Raw genomic sequence first — 15,135 nt, 5'->3', positions numbered from 1 at the left:
AAGTTTATGTTTAGACTACACTTTGTTTTATATTTATCTGTTAACAAAACAAAATATATGCATTATAATAAAAATGTTTGCAAAGCATCAAATAAAATTTCTTACTCTGCAGTGGCTTGCATAGCTTCTTATCAGTGGCTTTTCTAATGCTAGGTTTCTTTAATGCAGATTAAAATTTGGCAAAATCTGAAATTGCATGCTTTTGATGTGTTTAAATCTGCATATTATACTGATCCAATCCTTCTATTTCATCAGTCAGACACAATTGAGATGTCTGAGCAAATTCCAACTATTGTATAACAAATTAATTTTAAAATTCCCTCTAACTAAACAGTCAAGCCTTCTATTTTTTCATAGAGAAAAACATAGAATAGAACTAAATGTCACAAGACTATATGATGAGGGAAAATTATTTTGGAAAGAAAGAGAACATCAATAATAAAAAATACTAGTTACGCCTGACAAAAAAAGATTGAGAATGTTCTGGCCAAGAGATGAACAGTCATTACCTACTATACGACAATAATGAATTATTATTGTTGGGAGAGTTGAGATAATTTCACACACAGAAATTATAAAATAAAACGTATATATATGTTGGATTCCTCACACCTGTTGGTAACTGATTACCAACTGCGATTCAACTTCTTCTGTGTTCTGAAATAAAAGACAACGTAATTATCATCTTGTACTGAAAATTAATTGCCGTCTTTGTCTATAGAATTAGCACCTTCTCCTCCTTCAAAAAAAGCAATTTGCTGGTTGAAGTAATCAACCAGCAACATTAAGGAATTCAATAGGTTTTATTTATCCAGGCATCCTTACTATTTAAAAATATAAAATTTGAAGTATTATTCAACTCAATGAATAAAAAACTAATAATCCATTCCAGGTGGAGTAAGCCCAAGATTAAAGCTATCTATTACTACTTTAGTTACTATTACTATTTAGCTAAGTTCTCTCAAAATATTTTCATATTACTACTTCAACATTGGCAACTCTCTGTAAGATCAAATCAGATGCCTTAGCCTTAGTCTTATCCCGCTACACAATAGTCTGATTTGACATTGTTCATTTTTCATTTACTTAGACAACTAAAGATATTTTTAAGGGAAAGAAAATTCAACAATAATGATAAAGAGGCCATTGAAGGTGCACAGAATCTGTTTTAACAATCAAAAAACTTTTGAATATAAACTATGATGGAATAAATTTATGGCTAATAAGGTTAACAGCAATAAAAAACTAATTAATAACAGATTTTTAATTATGTCGCAAATAAAATCTGTAGAAAAATGTCTTGTTTATACTTGAAGCACTCTTTCCATTAGTCAATCCAATACTTGGAAAGAGCAATGTTGCATTTCAGATGTGGAAGGTTTGAAACAACTATTATGTGACATAAGCAGTATGCTGATAAATTTCGTTATCCCAACAACATTTCTTGATGTTTATCTTGTATTGGCATTTTTTCCAGTCTCGCTGTAAGAATCAAAATTTTTGTGTCTTGAGAAAGCAAATTTATGAAAATTCTTCCCTGAAGAGCAGATTATGATTATTTAATATTAGCATTTAAAATCTTTTCATTGCTGCTGAATGTGTCAGACACAGTGGCATTGGTTGTTGCTATTAATAGTATTGTTGTCATTAACGGAAACAAAATAGCAATGAATTTCAGTTCAGTTTTTTCTTTACTTGCAAAGGAAAACTGATCAGTTCTACACACTGATTTTTTCCAATCATGACAGTACTATCGACTAATAAAAAAAAAAAAACTCTGTTGCAGTAACTGCATCAAAAGGACAGATTTCCAGTTTTAGTTAAGAAAAAAAGGATGTACTGCTGTAATGATTTTCGAAAATAATACTGCTTTCAGTTTTTTTTTTTTTTTTTTATTTGATATTATATTAATATCATCTGTTAAAATGATTAAAAGTTCAAAATCTGATATCAACCCTCTTTCCTTCATATTAGATCACATTTTGGATTATTGTGAAACTAGCTTTTTTTTATGTATTTTTTTTTTACAAACTTTTTGAAGAAAAGTATTGTTTTACTGTCTGTTGCATGGTGAGTGTGAGGGGTGAAAATGGATTATCTTTATGTATTGAGGTATAAGAAATATGAAAATACCATTTACTTAAATTGCGGTTTTATATATATATATATATATATATATATATATATATGGGCCTATGTATAAAATTTTGAAGCTCAAAAATCTTCAAAACTACGAAATCAATTTCACTGAAATTTAGATATGCTATAGTGATGTGAATTTGTGCAAGTGAACTGTAGTCTTGTACAGTCTCAGGTCGACCATTTCTGAGATGTGTAGTTAATTGAAACCCAACCACCAAAGAACACCGGTATCAACGATCTAGTATTTAAGGCAGTAGTTACTTTTATATGTATTTGAATACTAGGTTGCAGATACCAGTGTTCTTTGGTGGTTGGTTTTCAATTAACCACACATCTTAAAAGTGGTCGATCTTAGACTGTACAAGACTACACTTCACTTACACTCATACACATCATCCTCATTCATCCTCTGAAGTAATACCTGACAGTGATTCCTGGAGGCTAAACAGAAAAAATAGTGAAAATTTATGAAGATTGGTTTAGTTGTTCTTGAGTTACACTGGATTTAAGATCGTAAAAAGGATCTTATGTCACTACTGAATTAAATCATACACTTAAACTAATACTTTCATGAAAACTACAGTTCCATTTAAGTACTCATATAAATCAAATACACTACATCACAACACAGTTTTATTGAAAATACATTTTACTAAACCTTTTTCTAAAATAATTTTTATTACTTTTTTTATTTAAAATATTAAGCTAAATTATTTTGAATTTTTTGTCTATATTATTGTTATATTTAAAAAAATAATATTTATACAAAACATTTTAAATAATTAGATTAATATTTGATGTATATTAAATGGTTTTCATGATAGCATTAGGTCAATGCGTGATTTAATAGTATATAATAGTGGAATGGAAAAACTGAAAATGTACTCCAAAACTCTGTTTTTTGGCTGTAACTCTGGTTCCTGTGAATCAATTCACTTGAAAATCAACAGTGCTCTATTCCCAATAGGTTTACATTACCCCACAAGTTTCATCAAAATCAGTTAGGATTTGTGTCCATAGAGCAGACAATACATATATATACAAATGTATATATATATATATATATATATACATGCGTATGTATATAAACATGACTGAGTGCAGTAGTGATTTCCCAATTTTTTGGAAATCCACTAAAAATTCCCTTGCATTTTTATTAGCATATATCTTTCCTATTGAACTTCTTAATGAAAGAAAATCTTCATGTGAAGTAGTTTGGAAATAACATCTTCGTATTCAAAAAGACTTGTTAATCACTTACATGATTGACAATCATTGAGGCAAGATTAAAATTTGTTATAAATAAATAAATAATTTAATTTTACATAATGCAAAATGATAATGTTAGCATGTACATGTTATATGAGTGTCACTGATTGCTGAACAAACTCTGATCATAGTTTTAGTTTATTTATGAACAACTGCTGTCTGTAAGGGCATGGCACACTGCTTTCTTATAGATGTAGTAATGTTGTTTGATGAAAAAAGTGTAAATCTAAGTTTAAATCTACTAACCTAGAGAAGGCAAGACATGCATAAATTTGAAATTTGTTCTAACCAAATGTAAAACATTTTTGAAAAATCTATTTAAGCAGTTTTTGTTAAAAATCCATTCTAGTTTTTTGGTCATATCAAAAATGATAAAATACTTTGTTAAGGTAATGAATTTAAAAATAACAATAAACAACACTAGTAAATAAGTGAAAAAAATTAACAAAGCTAGAAGTTAAATTCACACAAAATTTCAAAAAGTTTTATAATTTATTCTCTTTTTTTTGGGGGAGGGAAATAGTTATCGAAATGTTAATGTATTTTGAGTGAAAAAAAATTAAGAAATCATTTTTCACCAAAGAGAGGGATGGTTCACTCTCCAAAAAAATAATTTTAGAGCCAGTTTGAAACAAACAAATAAAAATAGAAATTCTAAAATTGTGTGAAATGACATTTGCATTTGTAAACACTGACTGAAAAGTATTGTTATTACAAGTAAATGTTGAATTACAAGTTAGACAGGTAGACCACATTCTTAAACAAAATGAACAATGGAGATACAAACAAAAAAGGTATAATTGTATGAGTGATTTATTATAAGTTCACAGAAAAAAAAATCTGGCTACTTGTTATAGATTGTTTGATATTGGTACCAACACTTTTTATTTAAAATATAATTATTAAAATAGAGTATAATATTGCTGTATTACTTTTATAATCTAACTTATTTCAGAACCATTTGATCAAACAAATACAGCTCGTTCAGTATTTGATTTGGAAGCATTTGAACGTATAAGATCAATTATCCATGCTACACATTGCAGTTTGAATGCAACACACTCTCTTGATTCAATATTTCGGCTGGAATCAATAGCTCGTTTTCACAATCACCACCATCATAATCTTCACCAAAATCACCATCAACATCACCTAAACAACAATCACCATCACATTCATCAACAGCCGTCTACTGCAACAGGATGGATGAACCAACATCATCAACAGTCTCATTCAGTACAGGTTACACAACAACAAAAACTAACCTTGTCAGCACCGCAGCCATCACATTCCCATACTTCACAGTCATCAGTGTCATCACAGCCCCAAACACAGACACAGTCCCACTTATTATAGCATAAAGAATAAATTGATTTTTTTTAAATTTATACTAGTTGTTTTTAATAAAAAAATAATATTAATAGTAATAATAATAATAATTTGGTCTTGAAAGACAAAAGATGTTGTTGACAATAAAATGAGTTTCTTACATTTTTAATAACAGAAAATTATTTTATTTCATTACATTAATGAAAAAATTACATTTTGTAAATTAAAAAGAACTAAAAAAAAAAATCACTGAAAAATTGAATATGTTTGAAGTTAATTAAATTTGAAATAATTTACTGTTATGGAGCTAAATAATTGATTTTTTTGTTTTTTTTTCTTTAAAAAAAAAGAGAGAAATGTCATGTGTAATTTTTTACATCTTATCAGTTATAAGAAAATTGAATTTTAGTTGTGAGAATGTTTTTCATACACTTGTTAATGTACTGTATTTATTCTCAGTGTTATAATAAATTGATTCATGAGATTTTCTATGTAAAATTAAAAAATAAAAAACAAAAAACCTGTGGCCCCAAAAAAAAGTAATAAAATAATAAAAATACAAAAAAAAAAATGTTATTTGCATTTAAATACATTTGTTGTTGTTTAATGTGTATTTATTATGAAAGAAAAAAGTTACAGTTGACGATTCAAAAGAGAAAATTTTTGATGTAATAAGCATTAAGAAGAAAACATTTTGTAAAAAGCAGTTAAAGAAAATCCAACTTACTTGATGATATAAGTACATAAATTGTGTTATTATTATGTTCTGTTCATCATAACTGCTGTAAGTTTTTTACTATGATTTACTATGTACTTCTGAAATATATTTTCTCAGACTTTATTAATTCTGGGAATAATTAAAGAAATAAGTATTGAAAACAGTTAACTTGAAAAAATAATTATCATTAAAATCAATTCTTCCACAGTCAGTTAAAATTGTGAAGATGAAGATGTAATTATAGTTACCCCCGATACATTTATTCTTTAATATAAGAAAAAAAATTTTAAATATTCAGTGAAAAAGATGTATAAAGAATTCATCTAGAATAGGTAAAATTGAAAAAAATATATATAAAGGAGACCAATTATAAACTTAGTTTTTAAAATTTGTAAAATTTTTTAAATTATATTTTCCACTTGTTATTTAAGAGCGTGTTTTATTTACTGCAGCTGATTAGTGTTTGTAGGTTTTACAGAAATTAAATTATTTGTTTTAAAGAAAAAATTGAATGGTGTAAATCCATTGATTGAGCACTTATTTTTGTTTCACTGATTACAGTTTGGTTAGAAGCTGCAGATATTCTTTTAAATTCAACCAGTTTTTATTTGTTAATTTCATTCCATGCATTTAATTCATTCAGATTTTTTAATTAAATACATCAAAGAATAAAAGCTTAATTTTTAAATTCATACAATATTTTTGATTATAAAAAAAATTTGTACAAACATTTTTGGTCAAACACTTGGATTATACCATTCAAAGTTGAATTTCAAACTAATTTTTATTACACATTTGTATGAGAAAATGTTACACAGTTGTTCATAATTGTTTTATTTTTGTTAAAATTGTTTGTTAACCTATTCATTTATAATTATTTAATTTCAGTATAAATTAATGAATGGTATATTTATCCTCGTGAAAAGTCATGTATCATTTTTAATGTGATTGTATTTAATTTTACTAGTACTGTTTTGTACTTTTCATTTTTTATAAGGTTTTGTAAATTTATATTTTCAGTTAATTAAACTAAACATTTTTTCAATCATATTTTTGAGCATTTTTTTAGTAATAAATTAAAATTTGCATTTTGTATTCTATCTCAAAACTCTGTTACAGATTAAGTTTAATTTTGGACAAGTTTAGCAAGTTTTAATAATACCTTTAAACTTGATTCCACACCCGCAACATCTCGTGCAACAATATTCAAGAAATTGAGTATTAAGAAAAAAGAATAAAAAAATAAATACATTCAATAACAGTTCTCAGAGATCACCAGAATTAAACAATAGTGGAGTTTCAAAGCAAGACTTGCTTAAATGCATTCCTTACAACTGATTACCCGAGATAGAGATGTGCCCTGTATAACAGCCACGTATACAATGTTACACTGTTGCAAACAAAAATATCTTTCCCCATAATTCTACTGTGTGCTAATATAAATTTTTGTTTCTCCATTTTCATGACTTGAAATAAATAATTGCATTACAGAATATTGTATATTATAATATTCAAAGCAGTCCAACAATCTACATAGGGTACTATTAGGGGGGGGGGGGGGGCAGTGTGTAATAAGTGTAGGGTACTTAATAAAAGTACCCTATTCATATTCAATATCCGTTTTCATATTTAATATCCCTACCCATTTCCTCTTCCATAATTTTTACTTATTCAAGCTGGCATTAACATGGCCATAGCTATACATCTAATATACTAGAACAGCGTATCTCAACCTGTTGGTAATATGAAAGGAGGGGGGTCATGAAATTAGCTTACAACTTTATATGTAGAAAATAATGAGACATTTTATGAGAAAAAAAATCATTTATTATAAACATTTTATTTACATTTATAAGTACACATGTAAAGAAAATAAATTAATGATTTATTTCTGCAAGCAAATTGTTTTCAGGTGATAAAAGAGAATTCCTATACTTAGTTTTTAGTGCAACAATAGATGAAAAGCTCTTTTAACTTAGGTAAGACATGACAAAAGGGATTAATATTTTCAATGCTTTTGTGACTAAATTTCTATATTCACTTCGAAAAAAACAAGTAAAAATGTACCTAAATCTTCAGATGTGAATTGTGGTTGTAATGTTTTATTGGCAGACATTTCAACGAGTTGGTCTTGAATCTCAACTGGTAACTTAGTAACTGCCACAATGTTTTCAAATGGATTCAGTACCCATTTCTTCAAGAAATCATTTTTATTGTACAAGAAATACTATGCCAACTGAATTTATATGCAGATCCTTTTTCATACCATCAATACTCATTATAATCGGAAGCGAGTGGAAATATCAAAATTTTTCTCTGAAGATGAAAAATATAGATATCAAACTTCCTAAAGAAAGCATGAATTTTGTCTTTCATTAATGCATTTGTTTTTATCATGTCCTTGTAAATTCACATTCAAGTCGTTTAAATGCGAAAATGTATCAGGCTAAGCAAGCCAACAACAAAATATACTCATTATTCTGTAAAATCATTGGAAAGGAGTTTATAATGGAAAAATATTGCAATTCCAATAACCGGGTTAACACTTTCCCCACGATAACTACCTGACTTCTGTACAGAAAAGATTTTTTTCTTTTCACCCTTTTCATTGCATAGTTTAGCAACACAGCCTATTCCACAATGGTCAACTTTTTATAAAATTAACCATTTTTAAAGCTTTACAAAGAATTCTAAGAGCAAAGGCATGTCTGAAGGAAGCAATACATCTATTCCACCCTCAGTGTAAGACAATCTTTTAATTTTTTCAAAACTCCACTGTTCTTTCCATTTATTACCTTTGCACCATCACTAGATACTGCAATATATTATGCCCAGTCAATGTTATAGTTTTTAGTAGGTTCATAAAAAAAACATTGTCCACAACACATTTTCAATAGGAACACCTATTGCAACTGAGAAAAAAGTCACAAACTCATTTACTGAATTATCTGATCATGAACATCAACAGCCATGTCATTGATTTGCCATGATACTGTGTCATTAGAAATTGGAATTTTTTTGGTTCTTCCATGTTGTATTGATAATATCAATTGCAGGAGGCAGTATGAGGTTTTCTGCAATTGTACAGGATTTGAACATTTAAACTGCTCTTAATGCTATTAGATAAGATGCTTCAAGTGTACTCTTCAGTATGCCTTGATTTATAAACAGAAACTATTTTATTTCTCAGTGTGTAATTTTCTTTCAGAAATTTACAAGGATTTGTTTGTATGATCTGGGTGCTTAGTTTCCAAGGGTCAAATTAATCTTTATTGTTTCATGCTTTAATCGGAGAGGACTTGCAAGTAAACAACATACTGTGGCTTTCCATCCAATAAAATAAAATCATAAACTGTCATTTTCAATTGTCAACAATCTTGTCTTTTAAACAATCGATTCACTGAATCTAAATGGCTCACTTCGTTTTTTGATTTTGCATAAGACTCTAATTAAAAAAAACAAAAACAACAGTTACACCATTCAACTGCATACTAAAAAAAAAAAAAATCTATTATTATTTTCAATGAAAATACGCTTTTGAAGACTTAAATAAGGCACCAGATGCACGCTTCACAATCAAAACTAAACTGATGTTCTGCAATCTCTTATGCCTCTTTTATATTGATGAGAGCAAGACATTTTCAAACATATCATATGTTTGTTCAAACATTATTGCTCTCACAGCAAATATTATGCAAGCATATCAAATTACAAGGAGCACGTACACAAGCTGGAATCTGTAAATTGCTCATTTGTACACTTCCACACATGCATGTTGATACCTGTCACTATCAACACAGCTAAATAGCTTTAACTAGGTTTCATTAAGGGGGTCACGAAATATTCATTATATTTTTTTACTTTTTGGAGGTGCTGAGAATCACTCTACTAGAACTGGACGCAGTTTCACCATGTATGTTTGTATTTCTGCGGCTAATGATTGTGACAAAAGATCCCACATGTATTAAAATTATTTAATAGAATCAATTCGATTGGAAAAATAATTTATAAATACTAATCATGTCACTGAAGCAGGTCCGTCCATAACCAGCACACAGTATCTTAAATTGTTACATGGTGTGTTGACTGCAGAAGCAAAAAATAATTCTTGTACTCAATAGCAAATTTCAGCTATAAATTCAAGTATATTTATTCTTACATTTTAAGTTTTAATACATCCAGTTATTCATAATAGGGGTTACATAGTTAAGATATGTTATATAGTGTACCTGCTCATTGTAGCCTTTCATACAATTCATTCATCTCTACCATAGTATAAAAAAGGAATAATAGTTGAAAAGTTACATCTACACTCAAAATGTTATATCAGTGAGGCTAAGTTTTATTCTGATGAAGTTTATGTTTTTAAGCATTTAAATAAATTATTTCTAGTACAAAACACTGCTATTTAGAACGAAAAAATGCTAATCAATGTTTCTGTAGTAATTGGTGCTGGTATTCCCATGTAACTATGACAAGCGATTTTATACTTACTACAGTATAGAAATATCTCACCTTCTTCCAACCCAAAATTCTATTTCTACTACGTTATTTCCAAGAATTGAAATAATCATATTCCTTATTCTAGCAGTGGGCCCCGATTCTACATAACTTATTGTTGAGGGCATTGCAAGAAATAATATTAGAATTAAACTAATTCTAAACCTCTACTCTTTTCTCTCCCAAATTTCTATTCTTTGTCTGTTAGGTAAACCACAAAATTTTGAATGAAAAATATACTGGAAGGAACTCCCTGCATGCTGACTAGCCATGTTTAAACACATTTTTAAGTTTTAATGTACCATATTCATAATAGGTTTTTAATGTATTCATTAATAATAAGGAGTTACACTCATTTTTCTATACCTTTTTGTTGTTAATAGTGCTCAAGTGTTAATAGTATGCGGTCAAATATTTTATTATTTGATAGTTGAACTGAATATGTTGCTTGTCAAATTCATATCATTCAGATAAGTTGCTTTTTATGCTAGTAGAAAATTTGTATGTTATCTTTATGTGTTCTAATTTTACAAGGCGATATGCAAATATCAAGTTGTAGCATGGAGTGTTTGTAAGTCCCTTTTGTAATGGTGGGTAAACGTTCATTGTTTGGTCCAACATAGTATTTACTGCAGTCTACAACGATTCCTATTGTTGTAGATTAACACAATTGTGTGATCTTGTGCATTTCTGGTTTTGAAAGCAACAAGTAGTAATCTTTCATATAAATGTTTATATTCTGTATGATCATTGATAGCTTTGTGCAAATATTACACACCTAACAATGGAGTATTTTACATTTATATATATAAACTGCTATTAGGGCACAATTTATTAATTTTTCTTCATAATTGCTAGCATGAAAAGTATGAGTAATAAATAACATACGAGAAAGGTGCATTTTATTGTGTAGAACGATTAGATACATATTTTATAGGTGAAATTTTCTACTTTGGAAATGTAAAAAAATCTGGGAAATTGATTATTTTATTTTTATTTATATTCTACAATGAACACAGAAAGTTGGAATCTCTGTTAATGTGTTATGATTGAATTATGTTGAAATTTATAAACATCTAAATTAAAAAAAAAAAAAAACAAATGTAAATGGTCTTCGATATCAGAAGAGATTTTGTGATTTTTTTCTAAATAACATCTTCAACAAACATTAGTGCTGATGATAATCTTAAAACATTAAGAAATAACTAAACCTGTATTTTTTTATAAGCTAACCAATAGGTTCATATACCCACTACAAAACAAAGTAACATAAAAAAATCCTCTGATACAAAGTTAATTTGTGGCAATGATGGAAAGAAACCCATTCCTGTTAGCAACAAATGGGAGACATAATGAAAAGAAAAAAGTAAAAAAAAAAAACTGGAAAATGGCTGTGAAACAAGTTAAGTATGGTCATGTAGTATGTTTTTTTGTTTGTTTTAGAGCATAGTAAGATGTGAAATTAGTAGCAAAGAAATTTATACACTTGCAAAAATTATAAGACCTAAAAAGGGCTGGATGGAAGAGTTCTAAGTAATGCAAATGAACATTTTTCAATTTTTGTTATATCTGGAGCTCAAACTTTATGTTCATCATTGAGTCTTGTATAATACATCAAAAGCACAATATTTATTCTACTAAGAATATATCAATCTTCTATAAAGTAATTTAAACAAAGATGAGATTCAGTTCAGCAAGGTTTGAATAGCTTTGATATGCAAAGAAATGTACACATTGCAGAAAAGAAAAGACCTAAAAGGAACTGGATGCAAGAGTTCCTAGAAATGAAAATCATGGACCCAATTTGTATACAGTTCATAATATGATAAAACATTTTTTGAAATACTAGTCCTGAGAAACTAGACAAAAAAGGAACCAAAATTTTTGTGAACCAATAGTTTTCTAGTTGGAAAAGTATAATTACAATCATTTAGAAACTCAAAAACATTTTGAAGTCACAGGTCTTTGGATATCACATTAAAAATTAGTTCACAATGGCAGATATAAGTAAAATAAAAATCCAGAATGAATTACAAGCTTCTTTAAATAAAATTAGAAGTAATAATTTAACATCCCTAATACTGTAAGTATTAGGGATGTCACTAGATCAGAATCTGTCAGCATTATAATTCAATATGGCTGACCGAACTAAAAAATATTTAATTTGTTAAAAGAAAAAAAATAATACATTTTTGAGATAATCACTGGTTCAAAATCTGAAGTTGGAATTTTTAAAATCAGTGGCTATTCAAAATAAAATAATCAAGTCTTTTAAAAAGGCAACACAGAAACTGGTGTGAAAGCAAGTATTCATTTACCTAATGTATTTCCACAAACCTGAATTATCAAACACTGATAAGGGACAACAGAGCTAATCCATACATATAATATTCTCATATTAGTAAATAAAATTTCTTGAACACCCAATTTTTGTTAATTTTATGATATCTAGGGCTCATTTTTGGGGGAGTTTTCTGGGTGAAAAACAATTTCGCATTAACATCACCTGAACACAGCATATTTGTTATAATAATCAAAGATATATCACATTTTATATCTCAATTAAAGTAATAAAATTACAATCTGCTTTAAATAGCAGGAACACACATGTATAGAGAGAGATAGCCCTTAAGAAATCTTAAAACATAAGATAATATTTCATTATCCCTTAGAATAATTCGCATGTTAGCTCATAGGATTAACCTGCAACGCAATGCTGTATAACAGAGACAATTCACAAGGATGTGATGCACTGTTAGTTGGCAGTCGCAACATGCACAAATGGGTACATGTATTTGCATCATTAGACACCCTAGTGAGTGAACTTGTATTGATGCCCTATTCATAAATGGCAAATAACATCTCTTCTTGACGGTTAGTTCTGCAAGTGGAGCTCCATGGTGTTCTTGATTGGATGAAGTTTATTGTTAATATTAACATCCCACTCATCATGAACCACCACTCTCTTTAGAAAACAGACAAGATCACTCCAAGCGATACGACTGGTAAAAGGCGACTAGAAACAAGCCTCCTTTGCTGCACCATCAGCATGCTCATTGCCTGAAATCCCAGTATGGTTGGAGAACCAGCAGAAGCTCAATGTTGTATTACAGCGATTCATTTGTGAAATACACTGAATCTCACAGACAACAGGGAGTCTGGAGTACAAGTCATTAATGGCCTGTAAGGCTACTCATGGAATCTGGGCAAACAAGAACATTTTAAAATTTTGGGCTAATTATATGCAAAGCCTTATTATACACATAATGGGTTTTTGCATGTGGTTTGTTACACTAATTGTGGCTATGGAAAATAAGCTAACAGGACACTTCCCTGTGGTATTTAATTTCTGATATGAAAGCTTCGGATATTGTTGTTTAACTAGAAAGGACAGACTACTAAAGGAAACTCCTGAATAAATACACGATTTCTTTGTATACCACATTCATGCAGTTTACTTAGCAATACTCTCCTCCAAGCCATGTCATATGCCTTTTGCACATCAAAAAATACTGCAACCAGGCATTAGGGAAGTAGGAAGGTGTATTGACTAACAGATCCCACAGCAACTACATGATCAATAGCTGATCTACCATAGCAAAAACTGCATTGCTCAGGGGCAGTTACGGCATTTCTCTCAAGGTATCACACTAGACAACAGTCATACATACAATGACAACTGGAAGGGCATGATTTATCTTTACCACGTTATTAGTAAGAGGATGACCAATGCTTTTATTGTAAAAAAAAAATAAAATTAGCATTTATTCTACAAAGAACAGTACAAATTTTATAAACGAAGGTGGATTCAGGTCAACAAGATTGGAATAGCTTTGTTAGTTACATTTTCTTACTTTTCTCAAACTGCAGAAAATAGGAGAATAACACTAAGGGAAAAGATCAAACAAAAATCACAATATTTTTTTACTTTTTTCTTATTGATAAAGATGGATATTATAAAACCTGGTGAAAAGTCCTTCCTGAACTAATTAAATCCCAGGAATTATAAAAAAAATAAAACTGTTTTCTTAGAGTATGCTTATCTTTGGAATATTAGAAGGGGTAAATGTGAAGTACCCAGATTCTATAAACACTGTCATTCAGAAATAATTTTTTAAACAGTGAAGAATTTTCAAGAATGGTTCATTAGTAACCGAGTTACTTTACCCAACACTTTACTTTAGATTTTGACAGTTAGTTTAGTTGTATCCAAAGTTGGACACAACTTTTCTCTTGTGATAAGTCATTCATACCTTTATAATACTTCATTTATTTATATATGGTATAACTTGACGTATTTTAATACTTTTTAAATCAGTCACCACCACACATTTTTATCATTAAAATGTTTTGGAAATTCCATAAGCCCTCTCTCCACATATATACTTTGGTATAAAAGCAGAAGCTTTTTTGAATAACACCAGATTTCATTATTTTTCACTTACTATTTAAGAGTGAAATGTATGATACACAATTTATTGGCTTATAATTTACTTAAAGTAAAAATATGTGAAAAATTATAAGAAAAGAATCAGGCTTTAAGGTTAAAGTAAAATGACTTTTACTGTTAATAAAATTAAAAATATGATCTTGGATTTCCTTATGGTTTAATTGTTAACATTACACAAAGTTTTTTTTTTCCATTAGACAGCTTCAGATTAGATTCTCTGTTAAGGGTCTAGTATTTTTTCACTTATTTCAACCAAATCCTGTTTCTCTTAAAACATAAGAAGTATGGAAAAAGTATCACAAAAAATAAGTAGTAAAATTAAGTAGTTTAAAAACAGGAAAATAATTTTTACATCCAACACAAATGTGCTAATTGTAATTATACTTTTACTGGAAAAACAAGAAAATATTTTTAATTGTGTACTTTATATAAATTTTAAGTGTACACAAAGGATTCTTGACCACCTCGATAAGAATCTACAATTTGAGCAATTTTATCTTAGATAAATATAAATGTAGGAATAAAATTTCTGGTAGCGTATTTGATATTTATTATTATTTATTATTTAAAGCTGGAATTGGTTGAAAAATGTTTAGGGCACATTGTAAATGACACTGCCAGGAAAAGGAAATGGTACAAATTAGTTACTAGCTCAGCTTTACAAGGGAATATTTTCACTTGAAAAGAAAAGTGGTACATAATTAGGACAATAAAAAAATTCAAAAAG

The 15,135-nt window shown here is 28.7% G+C and overlaps 1 protein-coding gene across 1 annotated transcript in view; it reads left to right on the top strand.

Moving 5' to 3' along the window:
• Window positions 1-4,767, top strand: part of LOC142317685 (uncharacterized) — a 105,872-nt gene extending 101,105 nt beyond the window's left edge. The window contains exon 11 of the mRNA XM_075354236.1: window positions 4,367-4,767. Within this exon, the coding sequence (XP_075210351.1) occupies window positions 4,367-4,767 (401 nt within the window). The remainder of the gene's footprint in view (window positions 1-4,366) is intronic.
• The last annotated feature ends 10,368 nt before the right edge of the window (window positions 4,768-15,135 follow it).

The sequence above is a fragment of the Lycorma delicatula genome, chromosome 1, assembly GCF_047948215.1.
Source record: "Lycorma delicatula isolate Av1 chromosome 1, ASM4794821v1, whole genome shotgun sequence".
Classification (NCBI taxonomy): domain Eukaryota; kingdom Metazoa; phylum Arthropoda; class Insecta; order Hemiptera; family Fulgoridae; genus Lycorma; species Lycorma delicatula.
Note: the sequence above shows the minus strand (reverse complement) of the source record. Positions and strands in the feature narration are given on the sequence as shown.